Below are 23,231 nucleotides of genomic sequence, written 5' to 3'. Positions count from 1 at the left end.
AGACTCATGGAATCTCTTGAGTCATTGTCCTCCTCTTCCTCGCTGTCCTGGGATTCATCCCCATCGCTCTCCATCTCCTGCCTACCCTGTGCCTCTGTCCCTGAACCCCTGACAGTACTATTTCTGGGTTAGCAGAGTCTGTAACCTGAAGTGTATGTAACCTAAAGCGTATGTAACCGGAGGTACCACTGTATAAGAGTTTCACATCTCCAGGGGATAAAATGCAGTAGGTGATTTCAAACCTCCTTTAGTTCTTTATGGCAATTTTGACTCGCCCTTTTCAACTGAGAGCCAATTCTGTTTTCGTGTTTGGCCAGTCTCTTGGGCCTTTTCCTACTACTTGTTTTCTTACTTTTTCCATTCTTTTAGTGTGTGATCAAAAATCTTTAGCCCTCTCAAAAATACAAGAGTACAGCAATCTGTGCCAAAGCAGCCATTGTAGTGCTGACCCTGTTTACTTCAATAATTACCTGAGCATTGCCTCAAGGCATTAATCAAGTGGTGCAGTTTCCGGTTTAATGTCATCCTGCAGCATCTGTAACAGCTGCAGGCAGATATATGTCACTTGGCTCTTCTTGCATTTGTTCTGTAATTGACAGTCTGCTCCTGCCAGGCCTAATTATGATCAAGCCTGTTTTACTGTGAGTTCTCTACAAGAAAAGGCTTCACCTAGACTAATTTTAACTATTAAGATGGATACATTGGTGAGGATGTTGTACCTAAAATGTAGCGATTATCATCTAATGCTGCGGTAGTCCGTAAATGAATTCCAGACAAAGGTTTTGTTTTGTGGGTAGTGTGCACTTAACATTCGCCAAACTGTCAGAGATAGCAGTGAGGTGGTCTAATGTCAATGAAGTTACACCATATTTTCACCAGTACAAATTGATCTAGAATGTGTTTCCTCTGACACAGATAGAAGCTCTTGCACAGAATGTGTGTTTTATCTTACCCCTGCAATGAGGGAGTATTTATTATTAGATTATTAGCTTGACTCGCCATGCTTGTTCTGTATACACACATCTCAAATTTGTGCTCTTTGAGAATAGCCTGTTTGGGTAAATCTGGCTTATGTGCATTGGGTTTTGTTTCTGTTTTACTCTCAAGTCATTAGCTTCAATAAAATCAGTGAACATGGTCATTTTTATAGAATAAGAAGAGTAATAAATTGGTCTTTCTTGTAGCATTCAATAGTGATGGTTTCATGAATGTGTGAGGATGAAGTCCTTACAACATGGGTGCAATTTGTATGTATGTCTTATGTTAGTGGGTGGAATCCACTGAGATGAAAGTTCCATCAGTGCAAGGATTTCTGCTTGCACAATGGAATATTCTCTCCCCCCCCCCCTTTCCTTGTGGACCCCTAGATCTGCTCTAGATTTTCCCTCAACCATCTGCAGCAGGTTTGAGAGTGGATGGTATGGAGGGCATGGGAGGGAAGTCTTGTTGTACAAACAGAATTTCTTGTGCTGATGGGAATCATTAGAGAATACATCCCTGGACCTGCATGTCATTGGCTGTGTTCACGCAGCACTTCATTCCATTTTTCTGATGTTACCCTAACTGTGATTTCAACATTATATTTACAGTTTCACATACAGTGGTATCTCAGGTTAAGAACTTAATTCATTCTGGAGGTCCATTCTTAAACTGAAACTGTTCTTAACCTGAGGCACCACTTTAGCTAATGGGGCCTTTTGCTGCTGCACGATTTCTGTTCTTATCCTGAAGCAAAGTTCTTGACCTGAGGTACTATTTCTGGGTTAGCAGAGTCTGTAACCTGAAGCATCTGTAACCTGAAGCGTCTGTAACCAGAAGCGTCTATAACCTGAGGTACCACTGTAATGCAAAAGCCACTTTAATAAAACCGATGGAATGTGGTGCATTTTAAGTGTTCGTTTCCATGTTATTTGATTCCAGGGGAGGGGGGATGCTGCCACCTTAACTCAGAAAACCAAGTGGGGTATTCTGTTGTTTTTATACAGGAATCAAAGGGGAAACAGAAGCAGCCTGGATAGCTCAGTTGGTTATAGTGTGGTGCTGATAATGCCAAGGCTGCAGGTTTAATCTCCATATGGGACAGCTGCATATTCCTACACTGCAAGGGGTGGGGCTAGATAATCTAACCTGAGGGTCTCTTCCAACTCTACAGTTCTATGATTCTATGTGTGGAAAGGGTAGGAGAGCGATGATGTTGTCCAGTATTGATTGTTGTGTCACAGCATTCCCACTGATGTGAATGAAATTTAGTGTGACATGTCAGTATACCTGTCAAAAATCCACAATTCCATAACACAAGCGCTGCAATGTGAAGGGAACACTGGAAAACGAGGCAGAAGTGCCAGTGTTACAGTGAGAAAACTAAAGCCATATTCCCCACATCTTAATGCGTCTGTATCTGTAGAAATATTTTTTGTATGAAGAACAATTAATTATTATTAATTACTTGAAACTGACAGGAGGGCAGAGGTTCCTATCATGTCCTTCTGTATACCCTGCAGGCCAATTAACCCCTTTAGCTACTGGATTAAAATACTGTGAAAAGTGCTGATCCTAAGGATAGCACAATGTGTTACTACAATTAAATGAAGAAAACGACTGAGATCAAGAAATTGCCTGAAGCCCTTAATTGGAACTAATTAGGCGAAGTGATTTACAACAGAGGATGGAAGTGAGCAGTGCAGATGGCTCTCATTGGCTCAAAGATACAGCTGTGACAAACTGATTCATAAAGATGCATATCTGGAACAGTCTGTTCAGTAACACACACATTCTCTCCCTCAAGTTCTCTGAATAAATTTTCATGAAAAATCCAAATTAGAGGCTGTTAACTTTCTCAGCATGAAAGTTGCCAATGAAATGATGGATTGGGCGGGGGAGGGGCTGGTCTGAAATTAAGAGGAATTCACAGTTGTACTTCAATACCATGTTGGTTAAAAACACAATAAAATATGGAGCGAGGGAAGCATAAGGTATATTTATATAAGGCAGGGGAAAGTGTAGCCACCTTGGTGATTACCATTGGCCATGCTGGTTGGAACTGATGGCAGTAGGAGTCCTACACCTGCAGAGCCACAGGTTTCCCAGCCCTGATGTGAGACATGTGCATACTCATCATGGTTTAAACCAGGTTTCCTGAACTTGGTGCCTTCCAGATGTTTTGGACTACAAGTCCCATCAGACCCAACCAACATGGTTAGGGATGATGGGAGCTGTAGTACAGCAACCACTGAAAAATATATCTCATGGCCATAATTTTCCTTTTAACTGCCAAAGGCCATGCAAAATGAATTTTGCAACGTCTTTCACATTCCTTTGTGGTACTTGTTTCTGAGTTCACTCGGGAGCCATTCCCAAATGTTTGAGAATTATTTTGCTCATCACAAAGAGGGAGTATGGAGCAGGCCTTGATCTGATGACAATAGTCAGTGTATGCTACGGTAGTATTGTAAGGAGCTAGCATATAGTTAATGAAGCTTTATATCACTTGTGAAGTCATTGGCATGTTATGTTGTGGCAGACCATATTATATCTGGGCTCAAAGGAAGTTGCTGATTGGAGGAACTTTCAGAGTCACACAGGGCGCTACTGAAATTTGAGATCCCAAGGTCCGCCACTCATCAGGTCTGCCTAATTGTTTGTTGGTCTCCCTAATTGTTATCTTACATGCAGTTCTAGAGAAAAATACAACATGACTCAAGTATCCCAGAGCAGACATCGAAGGAGAGAGAGAAAGAGAGAGAAAACCTCACTTCATTTCTGCATTAGAATTCTAGAGGCTTCAGAGACATAGCTTTGTTATATATATTTTTTATCTCTCTAGAGGGTCTTCTGCAGTTCAGTGAAAGTACTCGTTAGTTGCTGTCTGGTGCACTTTTGCCTGCATGGAAGCTAATTTTGTCTAGGAAATTGTTCTCATGTACATGCCAGCTCTTTGCTGCTGTGTTTAATCATCAACTACACCGAGAAAGCTTTGGTGACAGTAAATGTTGTGTGAAGTACCTAAGGGGTATTTATTCTAAAAGCATTGACTACTGAACCTTGGAAAACTTCTACCTCATACAAAAAAAGATGCAGTGAACTGAAGGCAGCCTGGTGTGCAGCAATGTCATACCATCAGAGACGCTGTCACACTGTCAGAGAGCACACCTGTTAAATGCAGTGTGCACGGTGCACAACATATCAGGCTTCACCATACAAGCCCCTCTGAGCATGCTGTTTTGCCAGGCAAATACTCTGCCTGCTTTTGAAGAAATTGTATTGTACTGATGTTTACTATAGGTTTCATGTAAAGAACATCATGGGAATTTAGCAACACTTTGGTTCATTCTATCTTTCTGCTCTTTTCACATTTAATGCACAGGTGCAGTTTCCTTTCAAAGGCAGGAAGTATTGGATGTAGCTTGCCCTTCTGCTATGAGAAGAAGGCATTTAGACAAGGTCATGCTGATATTGACCTTGGAGATATTCTACATCCCCAAGGGATGTCCTATACACAAGAACAAAATGGGCCAGATTCAACTAACTTGTCCCACTAGCAGAAGCCCATGTAAGGACTTGCACTGGGGCTTTCCGCCTCCCCAAAATCCACTCTGAAGTGTCAGGAGAATCCCCAGAACTGCACATGAGAAGAGCAGAGGGGAGACTGTACCAGCAAGCAATCAAAAATGCTTTTGTTGGTGGAATGTTTGCAGCATCACAACATTCAGTTCTTCCCAGTATTTCAATGTATTCTGGAGTACAGGTGAGTAGAAGTTAAATTGGGTTCTGCTGGCAGGTTGCTGTATGATTTGTAGAAGAGCGACTGTGCTCTCTGAGCCACTGTTTTGCACTTGGCTCTTCCCACCTCCCTGGCCCCAGGATACATATGCAGTCGTACCTTGGAAGTTGAACGGAATCCGTTCTGGAAATCCATTCGACTTCCAAAACGTTCGGAAGCCAATCAGAAGCCGCAGAAGCTCCATCAGATGTTTGTGTTCCAAAGAACATTCACAAACAGGAACCCTCACTTCTGGGTTTGCGGTGTTTGGAAGCCAAAACGTCCGAGTACCAAGGCTTTTGGAATCCAAGGTATGACACCTCTGTATACTTAGGCAGTGATTGCTCTTGGTAATTAGATACCTAATGTGGATGAATATATGTGCAATGATTGTACTGAGAGTGAATATCTAGGCAAGGAAATTGAAACACTGCTCCTGACCACTGGGATTCCTGCTCTTCCTTCTTTTCCAGTCATGATTTTGTCCCACTTTCAATCCAAAGAACTTAAAATGGGCTACCTGTATTGATCCTGTTCTGTCTTAGTGATGACCCTGTTTGGTAGTTTAGGCTAAGAGATGTACTGCTTGCTGTCATGTAGTGCTAAGGACTTAGTCCTTATGAGCAACCATTCAGTCTCCTGGAAAGATCACAGGCACTTTGCTCCTCCCCTGCTGTTTTGCTGCTGAGCTAGACTAAGCCATGGTTTGGCTTAGCATGTCGTCCAACTCTGTTTTAAAAGAAAATAATTTAAACTGAGGCAGCTGACTTACTGGTTATTTTTTTCTTTATATAAGTATTATGATTATTCATAAGCACAACAGTAAAAAAAACAAATAGAGGAGGGCCTGCCATCGAGGAGCTTATAGCCTAAAATAAAAGGAGGATGAAAAATATTGCATTAATACAGATAGTGGTCAGACTGACTTTAAGAGTCCCAGTTACACAGTAGCTTATGCCATATTTCCAGCTGATCCACAGGTTACTACTTCATGGTTTCTTATTGGAATTAAATGAGAATTTGCTTAAAACTGCAGCAATTAATCATGGTATGGTCTTGAATAATGTTTTTAAATGCTTTTAAATTTTGAGAAGTTTCTCTCTTCTTTTTTTGTCTGGCTGGGTGGATACTTTAAGTATGCACATCTGATGGCTTAAATAAATGATCAAACATAACAAAAGCCTTTGATTTTGACATTTGAACTGCCCCTTGATACTAAAAATATTCAGGAGTATATGATTAAATTGGCTCAAGCCATTGGAAACTCTTGTTTAACATTATGGCAGACTGTTCTATTGATGGCTATGAAGATTTTATGATTACATACAGTTATTATCTCACAAAGCTAAGTGCTATGGCATGGAAAATACCCTCCAGAGATATCTACAGAACAAGGGATTAATGTGCAATTCTAAACCATTTGAAGATGGAACAGTAAGGCAGCCACAGAGATAATAAAGTTTAAATTGCTCATGTAAATCTTTGAATGTTGGAAATTAATCACATCAAAGATCAAATTAATTGGCTAATAGCTCCCCTGATAGGAACAGAAGGCCCAAATGATTTACTGTTTTTCAAGATGGCTGATCACAATAATAATTCATTGGTTCTTTTTTCTTAGCTGTTAACAAAAGATGACTTTGCATTTGAAACAATAGTTTATTACAGGCATAGGCAAACTTCGGCCCTCCAGATGTTTGGGGCTACAATTCCCATCATCCCTGACCACTGGTCCTGTTAGCTAGGGATGATGGGAATTGTAGCCCCAAACATCTGGAGGGCCAGAGTTTGCCTATGCCTGGTTTATTAGGTAGGCAGCATTAAGAAATAAACAGGTCCACTGTGGGGCATTTGTCAAATGTCACAAGAGGTTAACACCCAACTGTGTGATGCTAGTAGTGCCTGAGAACGAAATGAACTCTGCTGTTCTGAGGGCCCCTAAATGTGGGGAAGCAGAGCTACACATATAAATAAATAAGTGTGCATCACCTGTCCTTTCCTTTAGACTTTTCTTTGCCCATGAAAATCAAATTCAAGTAATAGCTGCAGTATCTCACAGTGCTTTATTAATGGCTTTTTCTTCCTATTATGCAACAAAATGGTGAGATCTCTATGTCTCACATGGATCCCTAACACAGGAGATTCATTTAGGAGATTCTTTATTCCTTCCATTTCCAAACTGAGCTTTTCAACTGCCAACTGAGGGACTTGCAATCTGAGTTTGATTCTCATGCCTGGTGGAAAATGCTTTATAACTAAAGGAAAAGGTGAAAAATATCAAAACTAGGATTGCTGCCATGATGGGAAGAAACCCAAATATTAGTTTAAAGGTCACATTTATTCCAGCACATGCTGAGTCCTGACATATTCCAATAAATCTTATGTTGAGACTTTGAAAAGATCAGCAAAGATTAGTTTTAGTGAAGTATTTAGATGAATGTACAATGCAGTGAAGCAACAAGGGGGTGTCAGGGATGGAATTATTCATTATCTGGGAGGATGGAAAAATCATCACACGAAGAAACTGGCATGTCCAAAAAGGCTTCATTTCAGCATAGGCCACATTCCCATTTATTTCTTATTTTCAAAAGGTTATAAACACGACATAAGATTTAGACTAAGCATCCCATTCTCCACATCCCCACCCTGAAAATATGTTTTGCTGTTCAGAAGAAATGTATGTTATAATCACACTTCAAGTGGTACAAATTGTACCTCCTACATGATCTTTCTCTGCATATTTATTTATTTATTCCATTCCATTATATTATATTTGTTAGTCACTTGTCTCTCCCAAAGCAACTTACATCAAAAGCAATTAAAAACAACCAAGTAAGAAACCCAAAAACAAAGCTATACAAGTAAAAGACAGGACTAATATAAACATGGCCCAGTAAAAGAGGACTCATTGCTGCCCTTCAAAAATTAAGAGAAAAATCTTTGCTTCTATAGGTGGGTGGCTCTATCTAGTATTCTCAACAAGCACAATGAACGTGTTCCTTTAAATTACTTAGAATTCTAGTCTCTCAAACAAAAGAGCCCCACAGCAAATTAAGTGACATGTCTTCTATAGGCACTTTCTGAAACCTTTCCCTGTGCGAATGCTCCTAAAAGCAGTTGGAATGTGTTTGTCCCACAATAGCTTACTGTGCTGTAAAAATGAAACCAATTGAATCTAAGATTCTGTATTTCATCTTCAAAGTTCTTAGATTTGGGGCAGTGGAGAAGATTTGAAAACTTGTCTATGATCCTTGAAGAGGCAGAAAGTAGAAAGGAATCTCTGAAATGGTAAACTTATGAGTGCAAGGTGTTTTTATTATTATTAAAGGAAACTGTTGAGGCTGGATTCAGCTAACTAGTTCCACTAGCAGATGTGCATGTAAGGAATTCCAGTAGTGCAGTGGGGCTTTCCCCCCCCCCCATCCTCACCCCCATGCATGCCTGCCCCCCTCAGATTGGCTTGGGGGGTCAGGAGAACCTCCAGAACACCTTGTGGAGGGAGGAGAGATCATTCAGCCATGCATGCAGAAATCCTTGCACTCACAGAACAATCACCTTAGCACTACATTGGATTTGTTCCTCTGTGATTTCAGGAAATGTACGGTAGTTTCCTGTTTATCACCTGAGAGCTTCTCTCAAAAATTAAAACGAGCAGCTATTTTGACACAATGTTATTCTTGTAGTTTGGGGTATGCTTTTTTACACATACATCTTTGAAAACTTGAAATGGTTGTATGGTTCATTTTAAATTTCCTGGTTTTTAAATGGAAGTCTGTGTTATCAACTCCTAAAATTACACATTAGAGTTTATGGGGGCTATTATGGGGGCTACATTAGCTGTGACTTACGATTTCATCAGACCTGGCTGTTCTTATCTTCCCAAGTGAAGTTCTTATTACTAAAAAGAAAAAAAGGAGAAAATCAAGGCTACAGGAATCCATGCCCTGGGAACATCTCACTAGACTACTGCGATGTATTTGGTGTGGAACGAACTTTGAAAATTATCCAGAAACTACAACTGGTGCAAAATGCAACTGGCTGAGGCATCACAGACCATAGTTTGCCAGATCTTCAAGAACCCATGCTGGATGCCAGTTTGTTTTGGGGCACAATTCAGAATGTTGCTTGGGACTAGAGTGCCTGAATAATAGCTGTCTCCCATTTGAAATATACTGATGGTTAAAACCACAGTAGTGCCCGCCCTGTTGAATGCCCTCCCACCAGATGTCAAAGAAATAAACAGCTACCTGACTTTTAGAAGACATCTGAAGGCAGCCCTGTTTAGGGAAGCTTTTCATATTTGACAAATTATTGTGTTTTAATATTTTGCTGGAAGCCGCCCAGAGTGGCTGAGGAAACCCAGACAGATGGGTTGGGTAGAAATAATAATAATAATAATTAGTTATTATCTTCAGAGCCATGCTCAAAATGCCGTCACTACGTGAAATAAAGCAAGTGGCAGGTTGGATCAAGGTGCCTCATCCCCTAAAAAAAACTCCTCCCTCTGCTCATTTGCTAGATCCTATCCCTTCTATCTTATAGAAAGCTTACTAAAAGTTACAACATTACTTGACCATAAACTGAGTTGCGTGACTTAAAGAAATTGTCTAAGCTATTGTGTAGCAGTTTTCCATCAAACAAACTTTTTGTTTCATAGGTTGTTGTAATTGCAGCTCAGCAAATTGCAGAATGGTCCATAATGGAAGTCCCATCTTATATCAGGTCCAAGTCTGTATTGGGATTCCTCATTCTCAGGAAACCCTTCAGATGCTACCAGATTTGCAAAGTATATGATTCATTTGGTAGCTATCCAAGCGTAGCTTGGAATAAATGTTTAATACATCTTCTGCGTGAAAGGATGCTATACAAACCTATCCTCTAGTACTTTTTTAAAAATTCACCCAGCATTATATCAGTCTCAAAGACAGGCACTTTTGGAATGTGTGAGCATCTTGATTGTGAATGCAACCATGGCAACTGGGTTTTAAAAAGATTAGCTGGGTATCTGGCTGCTCCTTATTCTGTTCATTGGAGGGGAGACTTATTTTAGTTTAAAATGCTTATATGTATTAACAATATAGCCCTTAGGTTAAAGTCTAAGTTGCTCAAAGCCATTGCCCAAAAGCTTAGTAAATAATAATAATAATAATAATAATAATAATAATAATAATACCACCACTGGCTGTCTTGGAATGGGTCACTGAGTTTTTATTTGCACCATTTATTTGCACATCAATTTGTATTGATGTAATAAACACAGTCTCATCTGCTTCGATTACAGGAGGTTGTTGAAGTAGCATTTCTTAATTAAAGGGTTCAGCTCACCTTCAGCTTCTGTTTGTTTTGACAACCGTAGTACTGAACAACTCGATGCACCCATGAGCTTGAGGAACACTGTAGCTTAGATCTAGGTTTGCTATGTTATTACCATCTGCTTGTTGGACTCTGAGGGCACTTAAGGGTCAGACACCTGTAATTTCTGGCTATGTGCTGATTTGGATGTCTACCAGGAAACTGTGTGTTGAAAATAACAACAGCCCTCCAAATATTTCAATAGGTGCATGGAAAAGAATAATAATTTGCCATCACACTTGCTCGCAACCCTACGCTAACTCAGCTACTCTCACCCAAGCAACATACATCAATATTGGCATGAACCATGTCAGAGATGTTGCAAGTTAGACCTATAAGAAAATGTTGACATGCGGCCTGCTTCTGGTTAGGTTTTCAGCTGCTCCTAACCTCCATGGTCAGACACAGGATATTGCCATCGAGTCTTGCTTGCTTATATAATTGCCCAGTTTTTAAGGCAGAGTGCTGTAGCAGTGATCTGGTATAGCAAAAACCCTTGTTCTTTGTGATTACCAGTAGCAGAAAGATCCAGGAAACACTTTACAAAACAAGTTTTAATTTTCAGGAAATGAAAAGCTTAGTTATGACAGTTTTATAATACTTCTTATTGTTGAGGTTGTTTATTTACCCTGGTTGCATTCTTTGATAACATGTAGTATTTACAGAATTAAACCAGCTTGCTTTAGCTTAGCTTAACATATTGTGAGATTATTCCACATTACATATGTGGGTAGCGGTAAATTCCTCCTCCTGGGAAAGGGTGTAATTTCTAAGGCAGTAGAAGGCTGCACAAAACCTATTATTACTCTCCTAATTAGGCTTGTTATGAATCTGTATTTTATTTCACTTCTGGCAGCGAGGCCTGTGACAATGGTTGGCGGTGTGATATTATGGAATGACTGTGAACAATCAGTATGTGATGAACAAAGTTGTCAGCAACAAAACACAACGCAGCTTCTGAGAGAAGGGGTAGGTGTTGGTTTGGCATTAAAACCTCATGTAGATACAAAACGATAAGGGCAGGAAAGCTGTCTAGGGTTAGGACCTAGGGCTGTATTTAAAATGATCAGGCAACAAAGTTTTGAACTGAGTTTCTTTGCGGGGCAAGGAGGTTGCTTCAGTACTCCTGAACTTTCTGCACTGTTAAAAAAAGTAACAATAACAAAACTTATTACAATGGATTCTCTTTATAGACAAACTGTTGGAGACAGAATCCTTAACATTGTGCCATTTAAAAAATCATAATTTCATAGCCTTGGATGAAATGCTTTCCACTCAAGGCTTTCACTCCACAACAGCCATGCTTGGTCCACCCACATTTTGCAGGACATCCACAATGTGCACCCAGTCGTGGACCATCTGTGTTTTCTCTGTGGCTCTTCCATCTTTTCGCAGACCAGAATGTCCAACTTTTAAAAAAGAGTAAGGGTAGCACTCTTTCTGCAGGTGTATGTGTTCAGTTGCCTCCTAACCTGAGAATGTTGATTTCCACAGGGAAGGGGCATTGGAGTCAGACAGCTGCCATAGACATTGTATCTTGGTAGGTGCCATTAAAAGGATTGCAGAGGGGGAGAATCAGGGTAACAGTTTTCCACACTGCACTGGAAAGAATAGGAGCTGTGCACAAACAGCATACGCTGCAGCTCAGTAGCCTTCTTGAAGATGCAGAAGGCAGTGCTGGAGTGCCAGAACCACTCCACAAAAATGTAGCTTTAAGGAAGTGCAAAAGACAGAGTGGAAGCCCCCTGCTTCATCTCTATGTGAGAGAGCAGGTGGGGGTGCAGAGAAATCTCTTTTCCCTTCATGCTTAAACTGCCCGGCTCAAATAATGATTACTGTGATGGATGCAGTGAGAGCAGCAAGTTCCTGACCTCTACTAAGCAACTTAAATGAGCTTTCAAAGCCATGTCCCTCAGCAGACACACAAGTACTAGGGTCTGTGGTTTTTATGCTTAGACATGAGCAGCATCCAAACTAGACAAGTGGGATTCATATTCCATTCAGGGCAGTTGCCTCCCAAGGAGGAAAAACCCATTACTAGCCTAAAAGGAGAGTTGGCCATGAATTTCTCTTTCTCTTCTCTCCTGTATTTCCCCGTCTCCAAGGATTTTTCTGACTTAACTCAATTCTCCTGTTGATCTTACTAGACTATATTTTTAGTCCATTCTTTGGATCCTAGAAGATTATTCAGGGGGTGACGAGTTTGGCGGGGTGGGAGGATATCTCTGAAATGTCTGAGAGGGAGCTGTCAGCTATCTTGCTTAGCCTTATAATGTGGCAAAGTGATTTCCTTCACCTCCACCACACTTTTTTTTTTTGTCTTAATTTAAAAAGGTTCCACTCTGTGTACAGGGCTCTCTTTTTGCTGGCCACACTTCCTGGCAGGCCACAATATGTTAAGGGGCAACTAGGCCCAGAAAAATTCAGATAAATTTCTCTCCTACCCCCCCCCCCCAAGAAAGAAACAGAATATCTCTCATTGTCCTTATTTTGAGGAAGCTGGTGTGTGGAGGAGGGGTTGTCAAGTCCTGCTAGATACACGTGTTCGAAAAATTACTTGTCAGTGTTATCTTTAATGTTCCATTTCTTAGAATAAATTAGGAAATAAAATAATAATATATAAAACTGGGAAATAAGCTAGAAAGACTCTGTAAATTTATGGAAGATCAGGAGGCTGAGTGCTGTTGGCCAAGATGGAAAGTTAGATTGACCACAATGAGCAAGTTCAAATCTAATGCTGGAATCACCAACATTGATAAAAACCTACAAATGAAATGTGAGCTACTGAGACAGATTTTCTCTTGAGGATATTTTCCTGAGGAACAAAGACTGTGGCACTTTTAAATCCCATCAGGTGATGGTATACTTTCACTCAGCAAGCAAAACAATCAAAATGGCTATTTTCCCCAGGAATATAAACGTGTGTTCTTTCCCACCCACCCACTTTTTGAGTGGGTAAGCCACTTTTGAGTGGGTAAGCCACTACGAAAGCAGTTTTTCTTTTCTTCCCGCTTGTCAGCAAATATGCAAAGAGCTGGTTTTTAACACATTCTGAAAGAGCTGGCTATCCGCCCTCTCTTCATAGCCTCCTGAAGCATCTGGACGCTTCACTGTGCCCTTTTCAGCAGACACCTTGTGTCATTTGAAATGCCTAGTTCCAGCCTAAGACTCCAAATGTTAGGGTGGGCTTGATTATTTGGTTCACATAAGCATATGAGTTTTGAACATTTATTTTTCTGAGCAAGTCAGTATCTTCACTTTGTACTTATGGCCTCATCCTCCCACACCCAAAGAGGTGAGATCCAACCTGTTTGTCTGTTGGAGTAAAAAGAGTTCTGAATGTATTCTTGAAAAACACAGCTGTTCCTCACAGGAACATAACTAGGACGGTGCCAGTTGGGTGCTTGTGAATGACTCTGAATCTAATCTCTGGGGACAGGACTGGCCCAATACATTTTGACACCTGAGGCAAACCACAAAATGGCATCCCCCTCTGCCAGGGAAGAAGGGGTGGGCGAAAACCTACATCAGGAAGAAGGGTGGGAAGAAAATAGCAGCACCTCCTATTCACCAAGAGGCCACTGTAGAGCCGCCAGGGGTGGGGGGCAACGAGGAAGTGGCAGATTCAGCCGCCAAGGAGTGTGCTACAGCTGTTGTGGCAGCAACAGAAGCAGGCGATGCATTCCTTGGAGCCCACATCTGCTGCCCCCCATGGATCCTGCCACCTGAGGCAGTTGCCTCACATTACCTCATGGCAGGGCCAGCCCTTTCTGGGAAAGACACTGGTATCAATTGAAGCACATCGTCAAGAGGTTCTAAAGAATTAGATCAGGGATAGCCAGCATAGTGCTCTTCCAGTTGTTGTTGGGCTCCATTTCCCATCTGCTCCACCCAGCTTGGCCCATGATCAGGGAGAATGGGAGTTATAGCTGAACAACAACTGGAGGGCACTATGTTGACTACTTTTGGACTAGTTCCTGTTCACAGCCTGCTGCTATATAACAGCCTGGAGTTGCCTTGAGCACAAGGGGAAATGTGCTGTTGGGTGACTCAGCACCAGAACCACAAACTAGTAATTACTGGTGATCAGTGGAAACTTCCCCCCCCCCCCCACTGAACTCTGTAGAGACGTGGGTGGGTTGTGCACCATTAAGGGACTGCAGACTCACAGAATGTCCTCCATCTTATTGCTTTGATGGAGTTAAGTGAGCACAAGAAATAACAGAAACCAGAAGTGGTAGTCGTCAGAGCTTGATCGTGTTGCTATTTCCCAAAGAGAGCTTTCTGTGATGATTCATGCTCAACAGGAGGTTGTGAGCTCTGAGAAATTCTCATAAAAACTTCTGTATTTGAAATCAGCTTCATGCTATAACTAATACTGCATCAAACTATCTGTGATGACACAAAGTATGTGGAATTGACAGAAGTGTATTCTAATGCTTATGGGGTTTTGTTATGCTGCAGCAATTTAGAGCTATGGGAAGATTGTCTCATTTTTAAAATAAAGCAACTCCGGAAAGAACTATTTCTATTGTCGATTGCTGAAATGTCTCAAGACTGTAGAGTAACAGCCGTAATTCCATAGCTATTTCCGTTTCTGGGATAAAGTAAGGCAAGATAAACTACTAAGTAATCTCTGACCCTCGGAAAAGCAGATTTAATGACTGCATTAGGTAATGGGGAAAAAGTAGATGAATAAAAGATCACGCAAAATAGCCCTTTGAACCATCACAGTTTTGACTGTGTCCTGTTTGTGATGCTAAAGTTACTGCTTCCTAAAATTCTATCTTGGTACTACGTCTTAGAATTGTGAGCAAGACTTTAAAAAAAGCTGAATTTAGCTAACTTTCCCTGTAATTATTGGCTCCTGGCTTTATTTTTAAATCTAAAAAATAGATTGTACTTTGTTTTTAAAAAATTACCTGACTCTTTGTCCCATGGATCTGAGTACTCCTTCCTTCTAGTCTTCTTTCTCAACATCCTATTACCAATAATGCATCATTATGTCTGAATCCTGGGTTTCAATCTCAAGTCTGAGGTCAACTGTGGTCATGCATACAGAGATTTGCTTTCATGTGCATGCACACAGCTTTTTAATTTTTGGGGTGAAGAGGCCTTATGCCTAAGACTGAGCTAGAGAAGAAACTGTGAGAGGAAGGTCTTGCAAAATGATTCTTCACGCTTCTCTTTTGTCCAGTTTTTAAAGCCCATGTGGCTAAATTATTTCTGACAATTTTTGAAAGTTGTTCTTAGTCTCCTATGAGTCACATACTTCAGCAGGTCCACACATTCCACAGTACACTGTGCAAAAAACACTAGTCTCAGGCTGCTCTGGTTCAAAAGGAGGAGGGGAGAGAGAGAGATTTATTAAAAGCAGTACATTTTCATTTCCTCTACTCTGTCACAGCAAAGTAAGACTTAATATTAATTATGTCTGTTCTTCTGCTTCCTTTTTTTCTGCTAAAGGTTTACTAAAAGGTTCAGTAAACTTTCAGCAGCGGAAGAAGATGAGGAAATATATTTAATAAAGGTTTGCTTTCTCATAACAGAGCAGAGGAAGTCAAAGCGTACATTTTCTTTTCATAATAAATGTGTCTTTCTCTTCTCCAAAACCTTGTACATCATAGAACTTGGGACTACATGTAAAAAGAGAGCTCTCAGATAACTTGGCAGCGGAGGGTTGAGATTAGGTTAAAACATCCTGGAATTCAGTTTTTAAAAGATTAAAGCATGATTGAACCTGAGATCTTCTGCACACAAAGCATATGGGTAGTTCCCTTTTATGATTCTTCCTGCTTGGATGGCTGTCTCCAGAGGGTACTTGGGGTTGTTCGGCTCCATGCTGCTTTCAATGTGGGGTTGCCACAGGGCTCAGTGCTGTTCAACATCTACATGAAGCCACTACAGGGCTTTGTTGTGCATTTTTTTACCCTTCTAATTGTATTGCTGTGTTTTTAGGCTTCTATTGTTTTTAATTTTGTTTTAATGTGAGTCACTTCAAGTTATTTGGTAAGAAAAGCAGCATCAGCATAAAAATAATTGTCAGCAGTATGTTAAGGATATGTGGCTCTGTTTCTCCTTTACACCTGCAGGTGTGGCACTGGATATGCTAGGCCAGGCATAGGCAAACTCAGCCCTCTGGGTGTTTTTTGAGACTACAATTCCCATCATCCCTTACCACTGGTTCTGTTAGCTAGGGATGGTGGGAGTTGTAGTCCCAAAACACCTGGAGGACTGAGTTTGCCTATGCCTGTGCTAGGCCAATGTTTGGCATCGGTAATGAACTGGATGAGAGCCAATAAACTGAATCTTTATCCCGATAAGACTGAGGTGCTGTTAGTGGGTGATTCCCTTGGATGGGGTTAGACTCCCTCTGAAGGAGCAGATGAGCCATGTTCCTGGATGTACTGTACAAGTCTTAAAGTGCCTGATGTTCACCAACTAATGATTGTGTCAAATCAGCTGCTTCCAGCAACTACTTCTACCTATAAACCTTCCAGTGTGATCTACTGACTGGTCATAAAAAACAGAGGCTATTCTCAACAGGGCTTGCTTCCCACCTGTGCCCTAAAATGATAGAGAAACAGATGCTTCACAGCATGCAATAACAAACATAGTCATCCTAATCTCTCTGCTTTGTGTTCTTATGATGCAATTGTGAATTATGTTGTTTGCATTTGTAATTATAGAGCTGAACAGATGGTGGAAGGCTTATTTCAAGGCAACACATCTACTAAAATAGCCTAGTCTGGGCTCCTAAGCAATTGCTAACTGTAAGCCTGAATCATTAGAATTGGGGATTATTTACTTTCTCTTTTTCATATAACCAAGGGAAAGAGGGTTTAGCGAGATGGGAAGTGTGAAAAACAGTGGATGTTATTTAAAATTGCAGCAGCCAGGTGGAACTGATTTCTACAGTTGTATATTTGTACCTCAAGAAAATGTGAGCCAAGAAGATTATCGAGCCATAATACTTGACACCAACTTTTTTCTAGATTTCTTTTTTAAATTATACCTTGCACCTTCTGTTCCATAAGTTTCCCCAGGGCCCCAGTTCGAATTCAGAAGTGGGGTAGGAGACTATCTAGTTAAAACTTGAAGTATCCTTAGTTAAGTTTTTACCTACAGGTTAGCAGAAAGTACCCATATGCCTTTAAGCCATTCCCTCCCTCTCTTGTTTAACTCATAAGTGATGTAGCTGTGTGACCTGTCCTGTTTGGATGCTTTTCTTTCCAACCACCCAAAAATAGAGGATCAACATTGCACTGCTTCCATCTTGGTTTGTGTACTGATAGCAGAAAGAGGTGTCTAAATTAAGCCTGATGGCTACCTCCTTCCCAACAGAAAATCAGTGTGTGATGATGTGTTGGGGCAGTTGTAGGATTCTGGGCTTAATTTGAGCCTCTTTGCACAACAAATGGCCATCATATTTCAGTACTGCCCCAGCCAGACTGGGCAGTGCACCAGAGAGCTTGTATCAGCCCCCCAAAATGTGGCATACCAAGCAGAGTTGGCCTGTAAAAGGTGCTGCTACTAGATTTTGGAACTGACCGGGTTGCAAGGACAATATTATTAAGGTGGGTTCCCTTATGGGTCTGATCCAAGTTGTCTATATAGGAGAGAGTCGAAATTTGTGTTTGTACTAAATAGGATAAAGATTTTTGCTAATCTGTACAGCTAACTGCGTCTGATAATTGTGTATCCAAATGATGCAGGATATCTAGAAATAGTTGGCTTTCCTTTTAGTCACTACATTTCAAATTAAAGCATTCTCCACAGCCAAGTAGTTTAGTGCACATGTTCTTAGGTCACATCCACATGATACATTTAAAGCACTCTTATATCCTTTTAACCAGTCATGGCTCCCCCCCCCCCCCAAAAAATGTAACTTGTTAAGAGACACCCTGCTTAGGCATTTCAGAAAGGCTCTCCCCGCCCCTGGCATTCCTTGCACTTGTTCTAATGTGGTCTTTCCCTCCCTCCCTCCTTTTCTGTAGGTATACAGTCTTGTACAATGGGCAGCCCCAGGAACATGACAAGCTTCCGATCCATAATGACCCAGAATCCCAAGAGTCCTGCTTCTGACTAAGGTCCCAGAATGTGATCTGCCATGCAGGACAGTTGCAAGATGATGGTGCACCAGGAACCTATTGCCAGATCAATGTTGTCTGCATTGCCATAGTGCTCTCCTGTACTGATTTGACATCAGCAGCAACAGCAAGGATGTGCTTACCAACCAGGAGGATTAGGCAGTCTGTAGAGAGGAGGAAGGAGGTCCTTTTTTTGTTGCTGCAGAGTGATGCCTGGAAAAGTCATAGTGCTTTGCATGTGATGCACAAACAGTAAGCAACATGCTTGATGGTTCTTGCATTTGCTTCAACAGATGTGTCCGTACACATCTCTCCATCTCTGTCTCTCTTTTGTATTGCTATGTGGCAACAATATGAATCTTCTCCCAGAATTTGACTTGAAGTGCTAATATCAAACCACACTTTTGCTTAACCAAAAAGAAACAAGGAACTGATACTATTTTTCTCAGCTGTTTTTAATTGTGAGCTTTTACTCAAGAAATGTACTCCCCCAGCTGTGCAAGAAGAAAAGTGGCAGTCACGCTATGCATGTTCCCCCACCCTAGTATGTCTCCTGGCCAAAATATGTTGAGGAGCACGAATAGCCCAAAGAGAACTACGTTGTGGCCTAGGGATATGGAACTGATTGCGGTATGAAGTCCTGCAGCTCCCACCAAACTGATCTATGATGAACAGTCACAGATTCTATCACTAAGATGTCTCCATCTTCCCCCTCGCACGTTGTCAATGAGATCTTCATGTGGATAAACTTTGGGCAGTGCTGCTACGAAGGAAGAATGGGCCAGGAGGCAGAACCCTTAAGAAAGGAATAACTCACCTGTAATAGTTCACTAAGTGCCATCTTGACATGCGTGTACATTCGACCACCCTTTATAGCTGAAGAATGTGTTTGGAAAACTGATTGACTCATTTACTTGCCCCATTTTGCCAAAAGCTGGCTCTGTGGCTCAGGGACTGTGTGTGATGGACCAGTAGCTACTTGTGTGTCTTAGGGTTTATCAGTATTTGCTGATGACCCCAGGCAGTAACAGGAGCAGAGCCCTCAGTTAGGGAATAGGCAGGCACCCAGGTGGGAATCCAGGTACATGATGTAAGACAGGGAAGAAGGCACTAGAGGCAGTTGCAGTGCCAATAGCTGCTGCTTACGTGGGAAGGGTGGAACAAGTAAATATGCCTTCTGGAATGGCCATCTTGGTAGGAGACAGGTTGTTCAGAATGATGAGGAAGTCCCAGGACTAAGGCTCTATTGAGCTAGGCAAAGATTCATTGGCTCCCTAGGCTGGGACAGCTGCCTGAGTGCTGTGTCAGCTGGTGGGACCTGTAATGCTGTTTATGTGGTACCCACAACTCCTTCAGTAGAGATGCTGCCTTGGTACTAAGATGTTGGAGCCTGCTGGAGGTCCTGGTTTGAGACCCCTAGCACCTTTGCAGGGGTTTTTTCTTTTCTAATGCTTTATTGGAACTTCAGATATTTTCCCTGTCCCTCAAAAGGATGTCAGCCATGCTTATGTCAGCAGTTTCCTGCATGCAGATGTTACTGCCTTCCTTATTAGTGGTAGCTCCGCTTTTCTTTGCATGTTATGTTTATCAGCTTTGCTGTAGACGGAAGGACTCTGGGAGTTTGATTTTCACATCATGAGAAATGTGCAGATCCAAGCATGGATCTGTATTCTCCTTCACTGAAGATCTAACCTAAAGATGACAACCTTGCTCTGGACAACAGGTATTTTGTTACATTGTGTAATTATGTACAGATTTTTTTTTTAAGTGTATAGGAGAAAAACATTATTTATTATTATTTTAAGGGGATTTTTATTTTCCCATGGACGTCTTCTGAGTTTAGGAGCTAAAACATTTTCATTAGTGTTTTGTTTTTTTATTTAAAAAACAGTTTTATTTTTCTGTTGCCATGTGACAGCTATTCACTGTTTTAAAAGAAGAAGGAAAAGACAGATTTTATAACAAAACAAATGCAATTCAAAGGACATTTCATTGGTCTACTCTTGTTGAGAGGATGAGTCTATGGCTTTTTACCCTGGTGTTGCTCTGCAAACTCTTGTTGCTTGTGCAGCTGGCCCCAAACTATGGGGATTTAGAGTGCTATTTTAGTGTGCCCAGTCTCTGCTGTACACATGTGCAAAGCGTACTTCATTCTGCTGGGTAGGCGCTAACTAGCCTGTGCAACTAGCTTCACAGATTAGCGTAACCCAGCTGGGGGTGGGAAGAAATCCTTTGGATATTTTGCATGTTTGCTGTTGTGTGCTGCCATACCCAAAGGGAAGTGAGCAGGGGCATGAGCTTTATGAACCCCGGAGAAAACTAGACTGCACGATCTCACCAGTGTTGTAAAGCCAGAGGAGCTAAAATGGGCCACCCGTGTGGCCCTGTGTTGAGACTAAGTGATTCACTTCTTTCATACTTGTCCTGCTCCGCAGAAACTAGAGAACCTGGAACAATGACATATCAGCTGCCAAATTTACATTTTAACCTTCCTCTCCACCACCCACAAGGCCAGCCCATGCTTTGTTTTTGAGGGGAAGCTGCCACTACCACCACATTACGCATCATACTTTGCCTGCCCCTCCACCTCTATGGGCAATTCTGGAAGTTATCGTTTATCCTGCAGTCCTGCACCCTGTCTGTGTCAGATGACAGCCAGCAGATTGCTTTCATCAGGAAATCCAGTCATCCTCACCTTTCATTGAAATCTTCTTCCTCCTCCCAACCACATGGGAGCCACTTATTCACAAGAAGCTCCTATGTGAGTGGGGTAACGTTGAAATGACCAAACCATGTGAAGAGGCGATACTTGATTGCATCTTTCTCATGGAATGAGCACCATTCCAGGAGCAGGTATAGATTCCAGGAGAAAGACCTACCCAAGCAGCCCTGCTTGGGGATAATGCAGCTCTTACATGGCTGCATGCCGTGCTTTTTTCTGGAGGTACGCATACCCCTAAATATTTTGTGAATCTGAGTTTGGCCTCATTGAGGGGCAGTATTTCAATATGAGTAGGAAAATGAGAGTACCCCTAAACATTTTTTAAGGAAAAAAAGTACTGGCTGGATGAAAACTACCTGTATGGTTTTTTAAAGTGTATACTGTGTCCAATAATCTGAAAGCCAGATTTCACTAAACATTGGGTGGGTCTGGGATTTGTTCCACTGAGACCTCATATGTAAGCTTGGCTGAATTATATTATTGTGAACAAGTGCAGACTCCTTTATCTGATATATTTGAAGGACATGATTTCCTGTTGAATAAAACAGTGTTTTATTGACAAGTGTTGGTCATTCTTCAAAACTCTTCCCAGCTATAGCAACTGTTCAGGGTGATCTGTTTCTTCTCATGGTCAATTGTCTATAGGGCATAAACTGAAAAACAATGAATCCCATTGAAAAAACAAATACGTTGGATGCTGTGGTGATAAACTGAAATGCCAGCACTGATTTTTGCAGGAGTTTGTAACAATGCCTCCTAGATTTTATGTTCCTATGTGTGATCTGTGACAAACACCCTAACTCTTCATTTCATAGAAATAACAGGCACCTGTTAAGATACTGTACAGAAGCACTGACTGCACCATTCTCAGTAAGCTCTGTTCATTTCTAAATCATGGTAAAAGGAAATCTAATAAATGCATTTCACAGACAGAAGACTGATGCATATAAAGCAGAAGATCTGAACAGGAGTGCAGAGGAGAGGTCAGACACTTCAATTAGAAGTTGATCAGCCCTGTCTAGAAGATGCAAAGCAATAAATGGATATGTGCTTCTCAAATGCCAGGGGTACAAGCTGATAGAGATTGCCTGGCTTATGTGAGAGGTTCAGCTAAGTGACTGCCACAGTTTTTGTGCACCAGGCAGTCAGTCTAATGGTGTGCCATAAAGCAGAATCTTTATTTGAACTAGTATTTAGGAAGGAAAAGATGAGTAATATAATGCATGCTTTCAAAGTTATTCCTTTTGAAGGGGAATCATATACCTAAAACCTGGCACACTGTACAATTGTCAGAAGTCATGCATATAGAACACAGTTCCAGCAATGTCAACCATATGAAGTCCCAATGTGTGGGGATGTTGATTTTAAAGGTTCTCTGCAAATGCTTGCACTTACTCCACAATTGGAGGTGTTGCTGCCTAACCAACCCCCTACTGTTTGTGCCTTAGATCGTGGTGGTGATGGTTAGCTTGTCTTTAGGATCTGGTATTCAACCTTATACTTTGTTGAAATAGAAGGGTTCCATTTCTCTCTCAATATTAATGGTTGATCATTTAGCATGAACTTGTGTGGGGGTTGTTTTTTGTAAGCTATCAAAGCTAGAACCATCCTGTGGTAATACATTGCATGAGTTAATTAAGCAATGTACGAAGAGCTTTTATCAACCTGGAGCTCCTTGCCAATTAATTTCATTGAGAGAGCTAAAATGTGTAGTCTTAAGAGAAAACCCATTCAGTCTATCCACTTCCCATCACTATTGATGATTGTTTTCTTCCTTTTAGTTGTCTTTTTCTAAACTGAAAGTACCAACCTTTTTGGCTCTTCTTCATAAGGGTGGTGTCCTCACGGGTGGTAAGTCTAGTCATGGTTTTTTGCATTTCTCCAGTTACAGTTTGTATGCTAGAAGATCATACAAATACATGATCCAGCAAAGGAGACAGATACATACACAAAACCAATATGTAAGTTTCTGTAGAGCTAGGACAAAATGTCACTTAAGTTTGGAATACTGTGGACCCTGAGAAACAGGATTGCCAGAGAGGTTCTTGTAGTTAATGTAGAATGAAACATTACGTCTGGTGCTTACTATTATTTATTTCCTTGAATTACCTCTTGCTTACTGCAGAGTAGACTCTAGTTATAATGCATGAATGAGCCCAAGGCTATTGATAAAAAGTCTGATCAGGCAAAAGCTTTTGATGTGTCCTCCCTCACCCCAAACGGAACTGCTTAACTGTAAAGGTGTTGGCTGAAGTGATCAAGGGATAGCACTTTTTTTTTTATGTACTAGACACAATAAGCATATTTT

The 23,231-nt window shown here is 41.2% G+C and overlaps 1 protein-coding gene across 6 annotated transcripts in view; it reads left to right on the top strand.

The window, feature by feature from the left end:
* Nucleotides 1-22,847, top strand: part of HTR4 (5-hydroxytryptamine receptor 4) — a 165,546-nt gene extending 142,699 nt beyond the window's left edge. For 5 of the 6 annotated variants that reach the window (XM_080995279.1, XM_080995280.1, XM_080995281.1 and 2 more), the window contains one exon: nucleotides 18,109-21,485. In XM_080995279.1, coding sequence (XP_080851405.1) covers nucleotides 18,109-18,196 — 88 coding nt within the window. In that variant the 3' untranslated portion in view covers nucleotides 18,197-21,485. Of the gene's footprint in view, nucleotides 1-18,108; nucleotides 21,486-22,704 lie in introns of those variants that run through there. The other variant, XM_080995283.1, reaches the window with a different exon arrangement.
* The last annotated feature ends 384 nt before the right edge of the window (nucleotides 22,848-23,231 follow it).

This window comes from Podarcis pityusensis (assembly GCF_964106645.2).
Source record: "Podarcis pityusensis genome assembly, chromosome: 2".
Taxonomy (NCBI): domain Eukaryota; kingdom Metazoa; phylum Chordata; class Lepidosauria; order Squamata; family Lacertidae; genus Podarcis; species Podarcis pityusensis.
Note: the sequence above shows the minus strand (reverse complement) of the source record. Positions and strands in the feature narration are given on the sequence as shown.